The sequence below is a fragment of the Hippocampus bargibanti genome, linkage group LG17 (assembly GCF_051943395.1).
Source record: "Hippocampus bargibanti isolate YZ-2025 linkage group LG17, ASM5194339v1, whole genome shotgun sequence".
NCBI lineage: Eukaryota > Metazoa > Chordata > Actinopteri > Syngnathiformes > Syngnathidae > Hippocampus > Hippocampus bargibanti.
In genome coordinates, this window is record NC_142750.1 from 2,462,416 (window position 1) to 2,485,162 (window position 22,747).

At 41.4% G+C, this 22,747-nt stretch overlaps 3 protein-coding genes and 1 long non-coding RNA gene across 4 annotated transcripts in view; 2 read left to right on the forward strand and 2 right to left on the reverse strand.

Moving 5' to 3' along the window:
* Positions 1 to 22,747, reverse strand: part of LOC148885189 (uncharacterized) — a 169,803-nt gene that overhangs the window by 123,105 nt on the left and 23,951 nt on the right. The gene's annotated exons all lie outside the window — the stretch shown is intronic.
* On the reverse strand, positions 186 to 2,850 carry gfer (growth factor, augmenter of liver regeneration (ERV1 homolog, S. cerevisiae)). The gene is made up of 3 exons (XM_089018987.1): positions 2,447 to 2,850; positions 1,432 to 1,631; positions 186 to 477 (listed from the first exon to the last, which is right to left on the reverse strand). The coding sequence occupies exons 1-3, from the start codon at positions 2,657 to 2,659 to the stop codon at positions 315 to 317; spliced, it is 576 nt and encodes a 191-aa protein (XP_088875113.1). The 5' UTR covers positions 2,660 to 2,850; the 3' UTR covers positions 186 to 314.
* drg2 (developmentally regulated GTP binding protein 2) lies at positions 3,705 to 10,116 on the forward strand. Its single transcript, XM_089018384.1, has 14 exons — positions 3,705 to 3,861; positions 3,989 to 4,081; positions 4,304 to 4,464; positions 5,033 to 5,122; positions 6,263 to 6,323; positions 6,410 to 6,500; positions 6,578 to 6,650; positions 6,905 to 6,995; positions 7,073 to 7,170; positions 8,182 to 8,258; positions 8,335 to 8,423; positions 8,535 to 8,593; positions 8,692 to 8,745; positions 9,716 to 10,116. The coding sequence occupies exons 2-14, from the start codon at positions 4,018 to 4,020 to the stop codon at positions 9,800 to 9,802; spliced, it is 1,095 nt and encodes a 364-aa protein (XP_088874510.1). The 5' UTR covers positions 3,705 to 3,861; positions 3,989 to 4,017; the 3' UTR covers positions 9,803 to 10,116.
* The window catches only part of myo15aa (myosin XVAa), a 41,322-nt gene continuing 40,100 nt past the window's right edge, over positions 21,526 to 22,747 (forward strand). The window contains exon 1 of the mRNA XM_089019476.1: positions 21,526 to 22,260. Coding sequence (XP_088875602.1) covers positions 21,568 to 22,260 — 693 coding nt within the window. The 5' untranslated portion in view covers positions 21,526 to 21,567. The remainder of the gene's footprint in view (positions 22,261 to 22,747) is intronic.

The following is a 22,747-nucleotide window of genomic DNA, read 5'->3' on the forward strand; positions in this document are numbered from 1 at the left end:
AGGCAACTTTTATGGCCGGGCAGGCAACTTTATGGCCGTGCAGGCAACTTTATGGCCGTGCAGGCAACTTTTCATAGTTGTCTGCCCTGGTGTCCGCTAACTTTTTGTCACGAGTTTCAGACACTGTTATTATCGTGGACTTGAATGTGGAACAAACGCCAACTCATAAATGTCAAGACTTGATATTAGTGTTGGTCCAGAACAGTTTTTGTTACTGGGAACAAATATATTTATAGACAGCCAAAGAAGAACATCCATGAAAAAAAAATCATTCATATCCTGTCACATGATATCGCAAAAGTCGCACAAATTCCTCAGTCGCAGGAACCATCTTTCCATCCATCCTTCCATCGCTCATCAACTCGAGAGCAATCGAACTCAGGCTTGCCCAGACGCACGTTGATGTTGTTATGGAGTCGACAGAACCACTGAGACAGAGCGTGACGGCTCCCGGTCTCTGGCTGATTGGTTTTTAATCTGGAGGGAGGAAATGATGTCATATGATCAACTGCCTGGACAAAGGCAAGAAACATACTGTACCATTTTTCAGAAAATAGCTGACTAATGTTGCTGATATGATTTTTTTTTTCATCTTCTGAGAAAAATAGAAGCGGTAATTTCAAGGATCTGATTCGCGATGTGGCTTTTAAAGAAGACAAAATGGAGATTGTCTACTTATAGTTCAGCCTCTACAGGGCCTTGATAATAATAATAAATTTCATTTCTAAGCGCCTTTCAAAACTCTCAAGGTCACTTTACAGTCACAGAATAAATTTTTCTGTGGGTGAGCAGTGGCAGTCATATGTGCCAGCGTTCACTCAATCCGGAAGTAACCCAAATAGAAAGAAAGCGAGCTAGCTAGATAATAGATAGCTAATATTAGCTGACTGGCTGTCTAGCTGTGTGCTATCTGGCTATCTATAAGCTATTTATTAGCTAACTGGCTAGCTGTTGGCTGTTAGCTGGCTATCTATTAGCTATTTATTCGCTATCCATTACCTAGCTGGCTAGCTATTAGCTGTCTAACTGTAAGCTGGCTAGCTGTTGGCTATCATGAATGCGAAATTGTCTAACAAAGATGTATTATGTTAAACCAGTGGCCAACCGTCAAGGCCTGCAAAGCCTTCTCTGCTGGCCTAAAAATATCTGAATCATGGACTCATTCACTGCCATTTACAAATGTATTATTATTATTATTAAAGCGCTATATAAACCACTATGGATGTATTGCATTGTATTTTAGACAGCCACCCTCATTTCAAGCTCATATTACTCCAGACTCATATTGTTAGGAATTAACTATTTCTTTCTAAAATAAAATAAAAACGTGATTTTAATTCTTGTTGTTGAATACACAATGCTTATTGACATTTTTTTTTCCCTGTACTTCGCAAATACACACATGTAAAAATCTTTATTGTAATATCTGACCTGTCCCTAAGGTCTTCTGCACATTCATCACAGGGGAAGAATTTAGAGAAGAGGTGAATGAACTGGCCCATCTCTTGCTGCTGGTTGACCGTTGGTTTTTCGGGGTAATATGCAGCCATGGTGTGCAAAAAGGACCAAGTGTTACGTCCCAGCTCTTGCCTGTCCAGTGGGCATTCGGGGTCTTGCTCCGTTTGGGACTCCTGAAACGGTTTAAAATGGAACTTGAATAATAATAATAATGTGCCAGGCTGCAGGATCTGCTTTCAGTTGATTTGTGGTATTGAGTTGGACACTTTTCATATTTAATAATAATAATGATGATAATAATACATTTCATTTATAAGCGCCTTTCAAAACTCTCAGGGTTACTTAACAGTCACTGTTAGATGTTTTTCTGCGGGTGAGCAGCGGCAGCCACACGCGCCAGCTTTCACTCAACCCGGAAGTAACTGAAATAGATAGAAAGCTAGCTCGCCAGTTAATACATAGCTAATAGATAGCTAGCCAGACAGCCAATGGATAGTCAGCTAAATAGCTAGCGGGATAGCTAGGTAATACGTAGCTAATAGATAGATAGCTAGACAGCTAATGGATACCTAGCTAGTAGTTTGTCATCTGAAACAATTTAGAATACAATTAGAAAACTTTTGCAAAATTGAAAAATAAGGCATATTTAAGGGCCACTATTTCACTACTTTTTACTATATTAAATTCCTCAACTCACTTCAGCGGGTCTTTGACAGCAAGAGACCATAAGATGTCGCCAGAGTAAGACTTTTATTTAAAAAAAAAAGATTCGAAAATAATAAATCTGTAAAAACCAGAAACAAGCGCAAAATTACGCAGTTATAACCACCACTACACTCGGAACTACGTGAGTTCGTAATAATGTGTTTTTTTTGCGTATATTTGCCGGTCCATAGAAACCATACCCCCAACCCCCCTTTTATTAAGAAAAGGTTGACGACCGCTCTTCTAAAACACCTGCCATCAACCTGCATTGACATCATGTCACCTGCACAGCAGCTGTAGTCTGCTGCTTCTGTGACTTCATCCATGATTTAAAGTCCGTACAAGCGCGGCACGGCTTCTTTTTCACTCCAGTTGGCTCCTGTTGCTCCCCACCGGAGTTGTCCTCAGAAGTTCTACCGACCACCGGAAAAGGGAACGTGTCAAAAGCAGGTGAGTTGGAGGAAGATGAGCCTTTCTGGGATGCGGACGCAGACATGTTTTTGTCCTCCGACCCGTGAAATTAAAATACGTCGTTTTTTTTTAATCTGACTGGTGGTCAGTGTGCAAAATCCATGTTATAAATATATCATTCTATGTAGCAAAACAACATGCTTCATCTGCGGTTCCTGCATGCTTCCCGGTGTGATGTAAGTCCTGTACTTGGCTTGTCTTTGACGGAAGCGAGAACCCGGTACGTGCCTACGAGTTCCGGGTGGGCGGAGTCTAACCATCTATATCATGGTAAGCAGTGCCATCTAGTGCCTCATACGTTTTCCCCGTATTTTATTTTTTTAAATCATTTCAAATAATGTACGTCATACTGCCACTTTTATACAAGAAAAAAAATGTGAACCGATTTTCCAAACACCATTTTGGCTCAAATCCAGGTCGTCTCAACAGCAAACTGGCAAAAGTAATCCTCAATCGTATACTGTATATTTTTTATCGCTGTGTACACTCGGATTGATAGAATTATCACGTTGCGCATGCGCGGTAAACCATTTCCGCTGGTATTAGCGTTTTTTGAAATAATTTTAAATAAATAATAATAATACATGTCATTTATAAGCGCCTTTCAAAACTCTCAAGGACACTTTACAGTCACATGATATTTTTTTCTGTCGGTGAGCAGCGGCAGCGACACGCGCCAGCGTTCACTCAACCCGGAAGTAACAAAGTAAAAAAAACTACAACTTTTCTACGGGAATTGTAATCATTTATAAGGCCAGATATTAGCCAATGTTGATAGGTATGTAAACAGTATCAAAACATAGGCACGATATGTATTTACAATTCAAATTCGAAAATTTGAGCCACAACCGTCTATTTTTCATTCTGTTGTAACCCCCAAATTATTTAAATATAATTATTGTTTACAATTATTTTTAAAACACTGTGTAAAATTCAATCATTGGGATTGTTATATTCTTTGATTTATTATATTTTACATTTATTTTTCATCTCATCAACACGTCATCAGAGCTGTCAGTAGTTCTCATTCCCCTCACTAGAGGGCGGTATAGCGCCTTCTATGTCCGTGACCAATGGCGTTGTGAACGAAGAAGCGTTGCCCCCTGTTGTACCGGCTACCATCATGGTCTTCGGCTACATGCTGAAGAGTGGAGTGAAAGTGTAAACGTGTATCAGTGTAGTCTAGAAAACTGTAAACGCCAGACGTAGACCCTCATTTCAACAATTGTGAGTTTGACTTATCGCCATTTTAAAATGCTATCTGTGTTATGTCTACTTACGTAGCCTTACAGCGTTTTTGCCTGCCATTCGCTACACTGACACGTTTTTGTATTGGGTTTCCGTCATTTGACAGTGCAATTGCAATCCAGCTGAAGTGCCGTCATGGGGATTTTGGAGAAAATCGCCGAAGTTGAGAGAGAAATATCTCGGACGCAGAAAAACAAAGGTAACGTGGCTATCATACTGTTAGCACAATGGAAGAACTTTGGAGTGTTTTCTGACAATGGCATTTCACTCTAAAACCTACCTTGAAAAGAAAATAATATTGGTATCACGTGTGATGTCTATTCAAAGTGATGCTGAGCAATTCTGACTTGTCTGTGAACAAATCATCGTTGCAGCATAAACAGTGCTGGTCCGTGGTGATTTCCATCCTTTTCTTCCACAGCCACTGAGTACCATCTGGGCTTACTGAAGGCCAAGTTAGCAAAATACAGAGCTCAGCTGCTGGAGCCCTCCAAGTCGGCGGGGGCCAAAGGCGAAGGCTTCGATGTTATGAAATCTGGAGATGCACGTGTTGCTCTTATCGGTTTCCCATCAGTGGGCAAGGTATGTACACATATTTTAATCAAGAGACATTTGTTTTTGAGTCATGTTTATGAACCTGAAAGCTAGCAACCACTCATTTTACGACAATGAGGTTAACATTTTAGCGATAGAAAATAAATGGTTTGAAAGGGGAGTAAAAGAAGCTATTTTTATAAAACAGCACAACCCTTCACTAAATCGTCATGGTGGGGTGAGGTTTAATTTGTTCTTACAACAGACTTCTTAGGCTTAACCACATAGGCTTAGTTATACTGATGAGGTGATACCACAGCAAATGGGTCAATCAGGCCAGTCATAGACCCCAAAATAGTTCTTTGCTTCCCCCAACCTGAGAGCAGGGACCTATCATAGCAGAGGTCTGACACTGCCACCTATGAACACTAGAAATATACATATATAGGGCCAAAACTACCAGCAAATGTTAATTTGCTGACGAAGCTTCTAGGATGAGAAGCGAAACGTCAAAGAAGTACAGATGACTGCTGAAGGAACCTTTTCATCGATGGACCACTCCTGTCCAGACTGAGTGCAAAATAATATTTTATCAATTAATTCTTGTGTGCTTCAGTCCACTTTCCTCAGCTTGATGACGTCAACTGCCAGTGAAGCCGCTTCCTACGAGTTCACCACCCTCACCTGCATACCAGGTGTCATTGAGGTACACTCAACTATACGTCAGTTCCTCGTGTCACGTCTCATTGTGAGCAGGCGTCTTCGTATTGTTCAATATCAATTTAAAAAAAAGGAGACATTGATTAAAATGGGAAATGTTTTGGTTTTCAACCAAAAATAGTTTTCAAACAGGTTTCTTTTTCAATAAGTAGTTTTCAAGGCTTGGAACGGATTAACATTTTTTACATTGATTATAATGGGAAGTGCTGTTTCGGTTTTCGAACAGGTTTCTGGAAGGGCCTATACGTCACTTCCTCGTATCACGTCTCATTGTGAGCAGGCGTCTTACTATTGTTCAATGCTAGCTAGCTCGCTAGCTTTCTATCTATTTGAGTTATTCCGGATTGAGTGAACGCTGGCGCGTATGGCTGGCGCGTATGGCTGCCGCTGCTCACCCACATAAAAACTTTGTCCTGTGACTGTCAAATGACCTTGAGAGTTTTGAAAGACGCTTATAAATGAAATGTATTATTATTATTATGCTGGTGTTTGTTTTGTTGACACGATCTTTAGGGGTGTTTGGTCTGCCATTTTGTTTCACGTTTCAAGTACTAATAGCTATCTATTCGCTAGCTAATAGCTATCTATTTGCTCGTGAATAGCTATTCGCTAGCGAATAGCTATCGATTCGATGGCTAATTGATATCTATTCACTAGCTATAAGCCATCTATTCGCTAGCTAATAGCTATCTATTCGCAAGCTATTAGCTATCTGTTCGCTATTATTATTATTATTATTACTATTATTACTACTGCTACTACTACTACTAATACTATTAGTATTACTATTACTACTATTACTATTATTATTATTACTATTAGTACTACTACTACTACTGATATTACAACTATTACTACTACTAATATTACTACTACTATTACAACTATTACTACTACTAATATTACTACTACTATTACTACTATTACTACTACCATTACTACTATTACTACTATTACTATTACTATTAATACTATTAATACTATTACTGCTATTACTATTACTATTACTATTACTATTACTATTACTATTACTACTATTACTACTATTACTACTATGACTATTATTATCACAACACATGAAAAATGATCTTGCGGCTTTTGTCCTAACCCCACTTTCATCATTTAGTACAAAGGGGCCAACATCCAGTTGCTGGATTTGCCGGGAATTATCGAGGGCGCCGCGCAAGGTAGCTAAAACTACTCAATCCTGCTTCGCTGAGTCCAGCAACTGTCATCCTTCAATGATTATTATGTCATTATGATCCACTGACAGGTAAGGGAAGAGGTCGTCAGGTCATCGCCGTCGCCAGGACAGCAGACGTCGTGATCATGATGCTGGATGCTACCAAAGGGGACATCCAGAGGTGAGCGCCGTCAAGTTATTTTACCTGCGTGTCAGTTTTCAGACTCTCGCCATGACATTTTGTCTTTTGTCCTTAAGAGCACTTTTAGAAAAGGAGTTGGAGTCGGTGGGCATTAGGCTGAATGTGGAAAAACCCAATATATATTTCAAGGTAAGACATTTTAATCATTCCCAATCATGACTATGAGACGATTGGTCCCTGGAGGGGAGCAGAGGACTAATCCCTACGGCTCCACTGATTACTTCTATTGTCCTGACTGACTACTGGCCCGATTGCCCAATTTGCTCTGGAATCAACTCATCTGCATAACTAAGCCTATGTTGCCTAAGCAGTCTATTGTACGACCTTAACCTCGGTAGATTTCGGTTGTGTTAAATATCTTTTTTTTGCTGATGTTTCCACAGCAAAAGAAAGGCGGTGGGCTCTCCTACAACTCCACAGTACCTCTAACTCACTGTTCGGAAAAGCTGGTTCAGCTCATCCTTCACGAATATAGTATCCTTCACAAGCAAGAAAGCAGAAAAGCAAATGAGCATCGTGATGTTTTCTTGTTTTCTTTGACCACCCGTCAGAAATTTTTAACGCCGAAGTCCTTTTCAGGGAGGACAGCACGCCGGACGAGTTCATTGACGTCATTGTCGGGAACAGAGTTTACATGCCGTGCCTATATGTCAGTAGTTTCTTCTTCTTATTATTATTATTCTTCTACTTCTTCTTTTTCATCTTTTTCTTCTTCTTCTACTACTATCGTGGACTTTTACTACTACTATCTTGGACTTCTTCTTCTTCTTCTTCTTCTATCTTGGACTTCTTCTATCTTGTACTTCATGTTCTTCTATCTTGGACTTCTTCTATCTTGAACTTCTTCTTCTTCTATCTTGGACTTCTTCTATCTTGAACTTCTTCTTCTTCTATCTTGGACTTCTTCTATCTCTGACTTCTTCTATGTTGGACTTCTTCTACCTTGGACGTCTTCTTCTATCTTGGACTTCTTCTATCTTGTACTTCATGTTCTTCAATCTTGGACTTCTTCTATCTTGAACTTATTCTTCTTCTATCTTGGACTTCTTTTATCTTGGACTTCTTCTATGTTGGACTTCTTCTATCTTGGACGTCTTCTTCTATCTTGGACTTCTTCTTCTATCTTGTACTTCATGTTCTTCTATCTTGGACTTCTTCTATCTTGGACTTCTTCTATCTTGTACTTCATGTTCTTCTATCTTGGACTTCTTCTATCTTGGACTTCTTCTATCTTGGACTTCTTCTTCTATCTCGGACTTCTTCTATGTTGGACTTCTTCTATCTTGGACGTCTTCTTCTATCTTGAACTTCTTCTTCTATCTTGGACTTCTTCTATCTTGGACTTCTTCTTCTATCTCTGACTTCTTCTATCTCGGACTTCTTCTATGTTGGACTTCTTCTATCTTGGACGTCTTCTTCTATCTTGGAGTTCTTCTTCTATCTTGGACTTCTTCTTCTATCTTGGACTTCTTCTTATATCTTGGACTTCTTATATCTCTGACTTCTTCTTGTTCTTGTTCTTCTTGTTGTCCCTTCTTCTTCTTCTTCTTCTTCTTCTCCTTCTTCTTCTTCTTCTTCTTCTTCTTAGAAGGCTTGTTTTGATTTCTCGCTCATCTTATGTTTCTCATGTATACAAAATATCGTTCTCTGCATCAACCAGGTGTACAACAAGGTGGATCAAATCTCGATTGAGGAGGTGGACCGCCTGGCTCGCAGACCTCACAGTGTTGTCATCAGGTCGGCCATTTTACCCGCGCCCTCTTGTGTGCTACCTTGGTTAACTGCTTCACCGAATGACTCTTTGTTTGTCTAGTTGTGGGATGAAGCTCAACTTGGATTACCTTCTCGAGACGCTGTGGGAATACTTGGCTTTGATTTGTATTTTTACCAAAAAAAGAGGAGGTTCTGTATACAAACATACCGCCAGCTTGCTTCTAAATTCCTTTTTCAGTCATTTTTTTTATCAACTTTTGCGTGTGTGTGCGTTTTTGTTTTTTCTCCTTATGACACCAGAGCGCCCGGATTTTGCTGACGCCATCATCATGAGAAGAGGAGCAAGTGTCGAGCACGTGGTCAGTACATCCTCCACAAATGTGCTGCGGAGAGCCGCATGTCATCACGTATCGCCATCAGATTTATTTATTAATTGATTGATTGATTTATTTTGCAGTGCCACCGGATCCACAGAACCTTAGCGAGCCAGTTCAAGTATGCATTAGTTTGGGTACGTTTTTACACAGCACCACCATTTATTTGACTCGACACTTTGGCCTTACATTTTTTTCGATTGATACGCAGACATTTAACTCATTCACTGCCAGATGATGTGCAAAAATGTGTCCACTCCAGCATTTTCTCTCAAATTGAAGGAACCACTGAAAATTGTCTGTGACTGTAAAGTGTCCTTGAGAGCACTTTATTTGCTATCTATTAGCTATGTAGCTGGCTCGCTAGCTATCTAGCGAGCTATCTATTAGAAAGCTGGCTTGCTAGCAAGCTAGCTATTGGCTATCTATTAGCTGGCTAATTAGCTTTCTATGAGTGGCTGTGGCTGCCGCTGCTCACCCACAGAAAAACTTATCCTGTGACTGTAACGTGACCTTGAGAGTTTCGAAAGGCGCTTAACAATGACGTTATAATTTTAATTTTAATTATTATTATTGTTAATATTAATATTGAGTTTTAGTGTTTTAGGACTACATAAACATTCAATGAGTAAGAAACCTTAGACTCTCTTCTTTCATGAGAAAAAAAAGAGTTAATGCCTAAGTTATATCGGTCTGGAGTTATCTGAACTTGAAATGGGGGCAGCTTTCCAAAATACAATGCAATACATACACATTGACGCTTTAACAACAGTTGAAACTGTAACAGAGCGTTAACATGGACAAAAGGTAAATTTCCTCTCGTGGAAGGGAAAAAAAAACATTGCCAGAGATCTGACCAGCGCTTTATCAGCACCCCCCGCAAGAAAAAAACAGTATCCCGAACAAATTCGGGAATGGCGCTCAACGGAAATGGCAGCGAATGAGTTAATCAGTTGATATTTTTAAATCAGTGCGATTAATTCCCGACTATCCCGTTGATTTTGATGGTTTGCTAATTGAATCGCTTGAAATCATGATTAGAGCTGCTTCAATGCTTGTTTCAAACACTTTTCCCTCCCCATAATAAAATGCAGCGCCTGTTTGCAGGGTACGAGCACAAAATACAGTCCACAGAGGGTCGGCCTGACGCATATCATGGAGCACGAGGATGTTATCCAGATCGTCAAGAAGTAAAGACTGTTCTGCAATGGAAGCGCACCCAACAATCTTTTTATATTTCTTTTTACCCCTCCCCCCCTGCCACCCGCCCCCCCAAAAAATATGTATACCTTATTTTCTGGAATATAAGTCGGACCTTCAACGAATGACATATTTGCAAACCTTTTCCATACATAAGGCGCACCGCATTATGAGGCGCATGGACAGCTTTTGAAAAAAAAAATCCTTTAGGTGCAGAGAATACGGTATGTGTGTGTGTATGTATGTATGTGTGTGTGTGTGTGTATGTATGTGTGTGTATGTATGTATGTGTGTGTGTGTGTGTATGTGTGTGCGTGTGCGTGTGTATGTATATATATATATACATACACACGCACACACACACACACACACACACATGTATATATATATATACACATATATGTATATACAGTAAAGTCTCGTTATATCGATATTCAAGGGAGTCCGAAAAAATATCGATATAACCGGGACTATCGATATATCCGACCCTGTTTGCATGTAATTTTCTCCGTGCGTGCATAGAAATAGTATCGATATAACCGGGACTATCGATATATCCGATATCGATATAACGAGACTTTACTGTATATGTATATGCATATATATATATACATTTATGTATATATATATATATATATATATATATATATATATATATATATATATATATATATATATATATATATATATATACAGTAAAGTATATATATATATGCATATATATATATATGCATATATATATATATATGCAATAGTTAATTCATTTCCCTTTTATCTCGACAACTAAATTCATTGACGAAGCCAGACGTGATGAAAAAAAAAAAGAATAAAGTCCAACTTAGTTTCAAACCAGAAAGTTCTCGTTTGTGTCCTGCTCTCAACATCTCAAGGTTTTCTCCCCGCATACCTGCCATCTTCCCACAATGCCGCAGGTAAGGTCCTCTCACTTTTCAAATTTTGCTTGCCTCTATTCCAACCACCCATCTGCTTGTCTATTTCTTTTTTTATCTCTCAGCCAATGTACAAGCTTCTCCTCTCTCACACACACACACACAAAGTCCACAAACACAATGGCAACATTAAAAATTGATCAGCATCTCTTCAATGAAGAGGAAGCGAAATGGGGATACACAGAGAGGGGACTTATGGAACTCCCCTCTTGTCTTCTTCTTTCAAAGATGATCTCATTCAAGATGTGTAGTAGTTGTAACAGGCCACGAACCGCGGACTTTGGAATGACCTCAGCGAGGAATGACAGATGGATGACTTGCCAAGAGAGGGGAAAAAGGAGAGAACAGGTACAGTGGACTGAGTGTGCATTGTGTGAGTGGAACAGACACTTGATGCTACTTGAATGTGCGCGGTGACTGTGTACACGGGCTAGAATTGTGCTCTTTCATAAGCCTTTGTCATCTCATGCTTTTTATTGCCGTGTTCAAAGCCGTAAATTCATTTCTGGAAGTCGTTTTGGGTTTGAATAGATGCAACAGTTTGATTCCTACAGACTGTTGTAGCCTTAGACAGAATGAATGTTAAAGTGTGGACCTAGTACAGGACAGGGAAAAGTATGCCCTGCTCTTGTTATTCATTCAGAATCAAAAAAGCTTTATTCGTCCCACAATGGGGAAATTTACAGTCCACAGCAGCAATTTGAAAGGGGGTGAGTGGGGGTGTGTGTATAAAAAGGATAGAAAAACAAGATATTCTAAGCATAGTAAAATAAAAATGTCAGCAGACTGAGATGTATACTGTAAATGTGCAAAACAGTTTCATTAAAAAAACTGCAGAGTGCAAGTATCAAGAAAAGTATAGTGATATCTCGGTTTACGAACTTAATTGGTTCCCAGACAGTGTGTAAGGCGAAAAGTGTGTATCCCAAAAATTAATTTCCCATAGGAAACCATTAAAATGAGAAAAATCCGTTCCCAGGTCCCCATAAAACATAATTTTCTACTTTCTAATGTTCTAAGCCTTAAATCTACACCAAATAAACCAAATAAACAAACCTTATTTTATGTATAATAAACGTGCTATGGTATTATAATTGCATCATACTGATGCAAGAGGTGGTTTGCAATGTCCCCAGACGAAGGACACGTGAGAAGCTGGAATACAATGTCAGCTCATCCTTGTTTACCAGAAGAGCATTTTTTTTGTTTGCACAGATGTATAGCTAGCCTGTGAACAAACATGTTAAGAGCGGCATGTTTACTCACCTTTCGTGACGATCTATAGGAGGCTTACTGCAGGCGAAGATGGGGTTTCAAAAGTGACGTGCGTATGATATTGTTCAATGACCTTTATAGCGCAACAGATTTTTATGTATTTTTTTTGCAATCCATGTGTAGTTGCAAGGAAAAAAAAATCTGCCCAGGTTCATAATTAAACAGATAAACACACCTTAGACATGACCAAATATTTATCTTTTTTTTTTAGTTCTGAATGTCCACTTATAATACATGTACTCTCCGTTGAAGTCGGATTTTGTCCATTTTTGTCACGGCTCTGAACCAAATGGTAGCTTGCTAGCTAAAAGATAGGTAATCGGTAGCTAGATAGCTATATAGGTAATCGGTAGCTAGATAGCTAGACAGCTATATAGGTAATCCATAGCTAGCTAGATAGACAGCTATATAAGTAATCGATAGCTAGCTAGATAGATATATAGGTAATAGATAGCTATATAGGTAATAGATAGCTAGCCAGCCAGGTAGATAGCCATACATGTAATATCACGACCCACGACCGAGTTCCGTTCCGACCAAACGGTCGTAAGTCGAAATCCATTCAAAATGTTGAATAGAGACTCGGAGATGACTCGTGGGGTAGGTCCCCTCAGGCAAATTGCTCTGAGAGACTTCAAACCACGTTTTAAAGACGTTTCATGACATTTCCTAAAGTGTCCTCACGGGGGCATTCTAGACCAAAAACTGTGCGCGTGAGTGTGTGTGTGTGAGTGTGTGTGTGTGTGTGTGTGTGTGTGGGCGTATGTGTGGCGCACTGATAAGCAGTCTCTCTGTGGTGGTGATGGTGGAGGTTGTGGTGGTGGGAGGGTCACTCCAGGCTTTGACGTTTTCACCAAGTGTGGGATGATGATAGCGTGTGTGTGTGTGTGTGTGTGTGTGTGTGTGTGTGTGTGTGTGTGTGTGTGTGTGTGTGTGTGTGTGTGTGTGTGTGTGTGTGTGTGTGTGTGTGTGTGTGTGTGTGTGTGTTATCCCACCTATCAATACACAATAGGTCTGTCCAGTGGTTTACCCAAGCTACACACAAATATACAGTATAAGTGAAGCATATTTACTCTGAAATGTAATAATACATACAGTCTTACAGTGGAAAGGGGGGGGGGTACATTGTATGTATGTAGCAAATAATGGCCGTTTGTCCTATGAATGCTCATATAATCCATAAAACATTGTTTTCTTTGTGTGTGTGTGTGTGTTTAGTTAGCTATAAAACGTGAGCAGAGAAAGATCTCTGTGGTCCAGACACAGCGAATGTTTGGATGGATATAGGCGACTGTGGATTGAACTAAAAAGGAAGGTAAGTCAAGATCTTTTTTTTTCTTTACAGTATTAAAAAATGAGGAGAGAAGAATTGGGGGTTGATAAATGTCATTTACCACTTTTTGGAATACACACAATGATACGTTTGGATATTTTTATGTTATCACGATGTGATATTAGGCTATGGTCCAACTACCCTTCCCCAAATTTATAGTGAAGTGGATTTTGTGAGTCATTCTGGTTGGAAAAGATGCTGGAAAGTGACATTGAAAAGCTGAAAAGGACTTTTTAGATATTAATGACACGTTAGGCATTCTATGTGTTTATTACGTATATGTTGTTACACATTCTTGACAAATTTTGAAGAAAATAATATAATACTGGCATAGGCATAATTACGAAACATGCATTGCATTTAAGATGCCAATTCCAGTGAAAAGCTTTGTTATCTAGCGCTTATAAATGAAATGTATTATTATTATTAGCTAGCTAGCTAGTTTTCTATCTATTTGAGTTACTTCCGGGTTGAGTAAGAGTTTTGAAAGGCGCTTAGAAATTAAATGGATTATTATTATTAGCTATCTGGCTAGCTAACCAGCTATGTAGCTGGCTATTTATTAGCTATATGACTATCTAGCTAGTTAGGTAACTGTCTAGCTGGCTATCTATTAGCTAGCTGGCTCGCTTTCTATCAATTTGAGTTACTTCCGGTGCCGCGTGTGGCTGCCGCTGCTCACCCACAGAAAAAGTTATCTTGTGACTGTAAAGTGACCTTGAGAGTTTTGAAAGGCGCTTAGAAATGAAATGGATTATTATTTATTATTATTTTCTTCCTGGAATTCAACTTGAAGATGAAAAATCTGACCTGTACTAGTATATGTGTTTCATGATGCATTTTTCCTTATCACCCATTGCTGATTTTCAGAGTCAAATTAGCATATTTACAGGGTGAATTCATGCCTTAGGCTGTAATGTGCAAGGCACTTTCCTTTTGTTCGTCGGCTATCTGCCCTCCATTTGATCTGTGCTATCTGGCGGTTAACCCCTGACACTTGCCCATATGTATAATATGTCGGCCGGGGGGAGCGCGCCAGGGTGGGCGGTGATTCTTTGTGATCTATATAGAGCGGCCTCCAATAAATGTTTTATTGTGCAGAACACAGTGGCGGTCATCAAACATTCATATCTGCCACTGAGATGACCTCCTTAAATATCGGCCTAACATCAATGAAATTACCATGATGCAGTTTTGCATCAAAACCTTGACGGAAGGATCGACTTGTATGCTATTTTGGGGGACCAGGGTCAGGCCTCCCTAGATTAGGTTGTGGACCTTAATGATTTTTTTGAGAATCAGAATCATCTTCTTATTGGTCAGAGATGTTCGATCGGACACTGTGGACAAAGGCTCGAACACAGGAAGGTTGTCTTTAACTGCCGGCAGGGAACGTAGTCGTTCATGACAAACGCCCAAATTCTGCAGCCCACTGCCAAGCTATTTATTGAGAGTATATGCACATTTAAGTGATACATTAGTAAAACATAGTTTTCTTGATTAGAGTACTACACCCTTGGACGTTCTAAGCACCAACAGCTGTAAGCAATAAAACACAGATATTTTAATTGATTGTCTTTTCCACGAACTGATAAATTTGTAACCTGGCTTATGAGCTCGTCCTGTGAGGGAGTTTCAACTGCTCCTGTGGTGGACGAGTTTCCCAAGTCCTAAATTCTGTCCAAGGCCAGATCTCCTCGATGAAGATGACAGTTTAACTGGGCTGTGTCTGTTTCATTCAGATTGACTGTGGCCATCTGCGCCTTGACTGTGGGCGTATTGTTTGGTTAGCCAGCTAAGCATGGGACTTTTAAATTTGATAACTTCTTATTCTCCATCACCAAGTATGTAGAACACACAAGGAAGTCGTCTCCGGTAGAACACGCTGCACTAGTATCATCATTAAAAAATTGCAAAGAGACACTACACAGTTATATTTGGGTTACTGTTTAGAGAGTTAATTGTGACGGGGGATAGCTGCTTGCTGTCTGACTGCCTAGCTATCTAGATGGCTGTTGGTTGTCTGCTGGCTGGTTGGCTAGCTTGATCTGTTTGAGTTGTACCCGGTTGAACAGGATCACTGTTGCTATGTACCTACCTAGCTATCTATTTGCTATCTATTAGTTGTCTAACTAGCGAACTATCTATTAGTCATCTGTTAGCTAACTTGAGCTATTTGAGTTGTTCCCGCTTGAACGGGGTCACCGTTGCTGGCTTCCTAGCTAGCTAGCTACTTGCTATCTATTAGTTATCTGACTAGCTAGCTAGCTGGCTAGCTATTAGTTATCTATTAGCTAGCTAACTAAAAACTGATGACTAATAGAATAGATAGAAATGCGCTTAGAAATGAAATGTATTATTATTAAATGTCTGCTGGATTTGGATCGGTAGCGCCTGCCTGACGGGAGTCGCTGGAAAAAGTGGTGGGCAGGGTGCGGAGGATCCAGTAGAATTTTCCGCACCCTTGTTTTGATTTGAGTATGTTGCAATTAGTGAAAATGTTGAAAGTGGTATATTTGATCATGAAGTGGGATCAGAAATTATTGTGATGTCACTTTCAATTGACCAATTGAATAGAAAATTGGGGTATTAAGATGTTTGTAGTGGAGTGTATAATCAGCCAGCCATAAAGACATGGAATACCCTGCGCAATGTGTGCAACATTGATGAGGGTAAACGTTAATGTAAAGAAGACACTGAGCAACAGGGTGTTTCTACTCACTGTCTAACACCGGGCCTTCGGGTGTTTGTATTTTGACTCTGTGTCGCTTTTGCCTCTCAGACACAGTTTAGAAACAGCTCAGCCAACCTGCATTATTCATACACAAGCGAGTCCGCAGATAGGGTTACCCCCAGACAGTACATTAAGGTGGCCCTTTGCAACAGAGGATACACACCATACTTTCACACAGATACTGTCAGAATGATCACGATGACATCAAATTAGGGTGAAGTCGCAGTAACCAGAGAGTTACAAAAGGTAGCAGGCGGACACAAAGCTGTGAGACAGGGTGTCCAAACCCTGGTACAAAAAGGAACGGATCCGTTCTGCGGCAAGGTAAACTCCGCTTTCAGTTGTCTTCGTCGAGGGAAAAATCCCGAAAGATTTTGCGTGGCAGTCAAGATGGGGATGAACTCCGGAAGTTACAGGACATCATGATAATGGGATCCACACAAAGGACTATTCCACTGTTTTATCTTTTATTCTCTGTGTGAAACTGCAAATCTACTTTCGTGATGTACAAAAACCAACGAGGACTATTCTATTCTCTCCTGAACACGACATTTGTAAGGATCCAGAGGCCCAAAGGCAAGAAATTCACATCACGGGCAGAAGTAAAATTATCTTCAAATAAATACACTTCATTGGCTTAGAAATGAATCTTTAATTGTTTTTTTAAATACCAAGAAATTATTATTATAAGCATTGAAGGATAAACAGTCATTTTTTTGGATCCAGGACTAAAGGACCATGTTTTATTTATTTATTTATTTTTATTCCGGTGTTGACTGAATTTCTTTTCAGTGTGCAGTTTATCTTACGTGAAAATTGATCACATTGAAGAAAACAAGATGATGAGAGGAGATTTTCTCAACACCAAACAATTTAATCACACCCTGGCCTTCTTTTCATACTAGCTGATATGCCATCCAAGAAAACAGAATCAAAAGCGGTTGCCAAAAAAGGCAAGCCACAGGAGACAAAGAAGGGAGCAAAGGACACCAAAAAAGCAGGGAAGGATGCAAAAAGAGGAGCAAAGAAACTGGAGGATTCAACCAAGAGAAAGGGGAAGGACCCTGTCAAGGAACGTAGGAAAACTAAACCTGTCAGTGAATCGGAGGAGGAATCTGAGGAAGAAGAGAAGGTGAGGAGTGAGGATGAAGACAGTGATAAGAGTGAAGAGGAAGTGGTGGCTAAAGTGTCAGCTCCTATTGATATAGATAAAGGTCGGGCTGTTGTTAAAAATGCCATTAAAGTGACAGCTGTGAAGGCTCCTCAGCCTCCCCCAAGTGATTCACCTTCACTGGATGATGAGGATGAGGTACTCGACAATGGAAAACCACAAGTCAAGAAAGGGATGAATGCAATCAACCTGAAAAATGTAAGTGACGTCCAAATCAAGGATGCCTCAAAAGTCATGATGGGCTTAGCCGGAGAGGAGCAGAAGAACGATATAGCGGAAGAAAAATCGCAGAAGACAGCTCATGCCAAGAGTCACCTTCGAGGGGCTTCGAAAATTATCAGCGGTCTCACAGGAAAGACCTCTCCATTTAGTTTCCCGATAAAACAAAAGCAGCCAGAAAAACCAGAACCAAAGAGGAGCCTTAAAATCACATCCAAACTTTTCATGCCTCTTTCAAAGAAAAATGAGAAACCACTGCCTCTTGGTAAACCTCTTCCCACCACCTCCAAACTTTCAAATGGACTTGGACCCAAATCCACCTCTACGGAGCAAAATCCAGGTCCGTCAGAGCTCCAGCTTTTAAAAGGGTCAAACGGTAATGCCCAAGAGGCCAGTCTCTCGGATTCCAACCTAGTTAATAAAAAAGCGAACAGTCCAGGAAATTCCAGTCCTCCTACTCCCAAAAAGACGTTGGACGTATCCAGTTTAGGAGGGACAGGGTGCATGGCCACAGAAGCGAAGGGTTTGAGAGCTAAATTCAAAGGCATGTTTTCCCCCAAAAAAGTGGGCTTAAGGTTCAAGACGAAAGGATGGATGCTAGCGAGGATCGCTGCTGCCACCAATTGGTTGCTAGCGGGGCTGCCTACCTCCAACGGCCGAGGTCGACTCGGGGCATGGGCGCAGCATGAAGGACGAAAACGACTGTCATTTGCAAACAGATCACCACGGTATTACAATCCCCCTTCGGATTATGACGAGGATGAGTATGGGTCCGAAGAGGACTACTACGGTGGACAGCCTGAGGACTACGATGATGATGAGGGCGAGGAGGATCAATGGCAAAACGAATATGGTTACTACGACGATGACGGCAACCTTTATCCTGATGACGAGTTTTATGACGATATTGATCTGGATGACTACACTTACCCGTATGAAGAGTATGAAGATAATTGTAATAATGCGGTGGATTATTACTATGGTGACGATGGACAGCTCTATGCCATCGTACATGAGCCATTTGATTACTCCGGTAATGCCATGGAGACTATATACGATTCACATGAATCTCAAATGTACACAGATCCTTATATTTATGGTAATACGGGTTATCACAATGGCTTGTCGGCACACTATGGTATGGCGAGTACTGGTTCTGCTACTCTTCCAGGTTTACCCTTGCATCAAGATCCAATGCAGGGATATTTAGATGTCGCTGGAGTTAATTTACCTTACCAGCAATCGTCCAATGTTGACACAGGGGTGGCTCCAAAAGAAACAGAAGATCTTTACAGATATGAGCAAATCCCTTTTGATAATTCTACTCTCGGCCAGTTCAGAGTCCCCAGGCCTCAGGTTAGATTATTTGGAAAGGAAAAACTGGATGTGGAAACCTTGCCGCCACCACCACTACCCCCACCACCACCCTTGACCCCCATGTTTTCATCTCAATCTCTTGGTTTTGACCTGATAAATCATAATGAGCAGTTCCATCACACTTATCTCCCACCGCAGCCACACTTCACAACTGCCATTAACCATCAACAACCCCCAATCGTACCATCTTCACAAACTGCTGAGATGATTGAACATGACCACATGCGACTAAACCACCTTACTCACCCTCCGCTGGCTACTTCCCCTCATCACCTCCCATCATTTTCTTTACCACAGTTTGCCTCCCAGGTGAATACACCATTTTACCCTCGAAACACACCATTGTTTCAAATGGAGCAAATGCCATCAATAGTCCCAGCAATACAAACTGATGACATTTCATTGCTGCATCCACCATCATATTCCCCACTTGCCACATCAAACCCAGTACATGGCACCAACCCTCCCCTGTCACTCAGGCCAGGAATGTCAGCTAATCATATGGAGTTTCAACCACAGGTCCAGCTGGACCCCTATCCCCCTCACCTGTACAGAAGAGACTTCACATACCAATCCCCAATTACAGGCCAAGGGCTAACCTCTCCACAGAGACCACAACAACCTTATTACTCTCCTCAATTCCATGGGAATGAGGAGTCTTTTACTTCTCAGACACATGTGACACCCATGAGGGCTGGAATTGGGCTTCAGAAGGTTCAATCTTGCGCCCCACTTCAAAGTCCCATAATGACACCAAGGGGATGTCTGAGGAGCAGAGAAGGTCAGCCCTCTGATACAAGACTTCTCAGACAACAACAGCGTTCAAATGCATCACCGCGTCCATGTTCCAGAGCACAAAGTAGACAACGAAGATCCCTGGTGAGGAGATCGCCTTCTTCACCTCCATCTTTTTTACGAAGAGAAAGAGCTTGTCTCTCTGAACGTGATCAGTCTCCCCATCAAACTGTCCAAGCTACCCCCATCAATCATCCTCCCTCTACTTCCCAGTCGCAGAACACCAGGCAGCCCCTCCCCAACCGCACTTCTTCTCGCAAGTTTCAAGGTGTTTCAGGGAGCCCAAGTCACGTTCCCATGGGGTCTGTGAAACCCTCTCCAGCTAACGCCCACCCAAGAAGACGAAGTAAACGTGGAGCCCCTGTTACTCAGCATGTAGCGCCATTCAGGTCGTCTATTCGCAGTGGCCGAAGCCCTCCCCCTGGACAGTTAAATGGTTTAGTTGAGATCCCTATGACAGGAAGGAAAGGGAAAGGCTTGCAGCTAAGGGACTCAAAACCTCCAGTTGGCTGTCAAAGACCTATTGGTAGAGGACATCCACTAGTACGTATGCCCAGAAATCAGTCATCTTCTTCATTCAGAGCTCCTCCTACAAGGCCCCTGGTGTCTCGGCAGCAATCATTCAAACAGGCTACCTCTTTTTCTCCTCAATCATTTGGAAATGAGCTCCATAATGGATTGCAAACTCCACAACAAATTCAGGAATCATCGACCATACCTTTAGCTTGTCATCAGAGCACTGAATTTTATTCTCATCCCTCCCAACGAAATAGGACCAAGAGACCCCAGAATGTTGGAGGAACATCTTTTCACCATCCGGGTCCTCATCCCATACCACAACCAAATAGTCCTTCACCCTCTCAAAGTGTGAAAAGGTTTGGCTACACAGCTACTGAGCCAGCCACGCCTTTACTTCTAACAAATTCTTCTCAAAATTCACAGTATCAACTTCCCTCTTCTATATCTTATGTCACTCATCACACGCCCCAAAGACAACAGGAATTTTACCCTCACTCATCTGCTGGTGACATTGTGGCTGAAGCCCAGAATGGCCAGGAAGTGTCTCAAAATGCCCCCCCAGGTCAATCCATATATTTGATGCAGGGCACTCACTCGCACTCATCTCCTCTACACCACAATGTCAACGCGGACAAAACTTTTCATTCACAAACACATTCAGCAGTTCCTGGTCCCTCACCAACATCATCACCCCCATGTTTATCTTCTGCTATGCATAATACCCAACTACGTAACAAATCTTTTACGTCACCCGTTCATAGACATCTCGCTCCCATATCTCATGCCTTTACTTCAAGAACATCCACAAATCCTGTTGAAACTCAATTTACCATTGTCGATGGAGGTGATGGAGCTCGTGGAGCAAATCTGTCATCCCCTCTTCTCGCCAATGCTATGCAGAAGTCAAATTTTCATCAGGCTTCCTATCAACTACCCGACGGAATGATTATAAATCAAAATGAAACAGCTGGATTCTCTCCTGGAAAGTCCCATCCCTCCCCCGTGTTGTCCTCTGCCCTTCTTAATCCCCATTTGCAGCGAGGCACATATCGCTTACCAAGTGGCATGCTACGGACTGGTTCAGAGGGCAAGACCACCACTATTCCTGCATCACCAATGCTTTCTTCTTCATTGCTTAATCCAAAAGTTAAGAAACCTATTTACAACCTGCCATATGGTACGGTAGTTTTGAGAACAAAGCCGTCGTCTGAGACCGTTGCAACCTCCTCTCATGCATCCAAGTCCCCTTATCAACTCTCAAACAGTTCACTTAAAATTCAGAGGGAAACAATGCAGAATCCTGAAAGTTCATCCCAAATACTTCCTCATCTTCACGAGGCACAATCTCATCTTCCGGAAGGTTCATCACATAAAATTCAAGCTTCAATGCCAACGGCCAGTGGTCCTGTCCTTTCTGGTGCCTTGTTGAACGCCAGCGTCCATGGTGCCACTTATAGACTCCCAAACCCCTCACCACTGAGGGATTCAGCTTCTACAGGGGCTCCAGGCATTGACCTTTCCAGTGCTCTACGAAACCCTAACATCAGTCGTCCTACCTACCGTCTGCCAACCAATACTTTGATGGCTCCACATCAGTCCACCTTGACGCAGAAACCAATTAACCTATCCGGTGATTTGTCAAAAAGCGCTAACATCAGTCAGGCAAATTTCCATCCATCTGACAGCAATCTCGTCCCTCGACTAGGTACCTCCCGCACTCCGGTGCCCCATTCTTTTGATCTCTCCGGTGCCTTAAAGAACCCAGTTCTTCAGAGGGCCTCATATCGCCTTCCTTCTTCATGTGCTGTGGTTTCACCAAATATCCAGTATTCCGTTCCTGAAAAGCACTGGGCTCATGGCTCCGAAGTTACTCTTGTGAACCCCCAGCAAGACGCGGATGTATGGGGCGCAGAGAACATTTTACCTCCCGGGACGGTACAAAACGTCAATAAGTGGTCTGTTTACGGCGATGAAAACGTAATTGACCACCAGCGCTTGATGACTCCGAAAAACAACCCTCAACCAGGGGTGTGTAATCTCAACAGGGAAGGGGAACCTCAGGGTCCGTGGTTTGACAAGGTAATCACTTTTGACAGCCCGTATCCCGTGAATATATCATTATGTGTATTTCAGGTTTGTCAGCAGAAAACATGATGAGAATCGACAGTCGTTTTCTTTGGGTGACTAATAACAGTGTCTGAAACTCATGACAAAAAGATAACGGACACCAGGGCAGACAACTCTGAAAAGTTGCCTGCCCAGCCATAAAGTTGCCTGTCCCATTTTTCCCAACTTGAAACACAATAATATGACTAATCGCAAAAAAAAACATTGTTGCAAAGTATAAAGGATTTTTTTTTAAATTAAGGATGTACCTACCACAGATGCTCCCTTGCTTAATTTATGGTAAATATCCCTTGCTGAAGATTTTGCTCCAGTTTGTCCATACACGGTTCGTCATGGTGCACAATGCAATGTTTGCGTTGCGTCGTCTGCTACAAGCCACGTGGACTCTCCCCTCTCAAGGACACTTTACAGTCACGGGATAATGTACGTTTACCTTTTG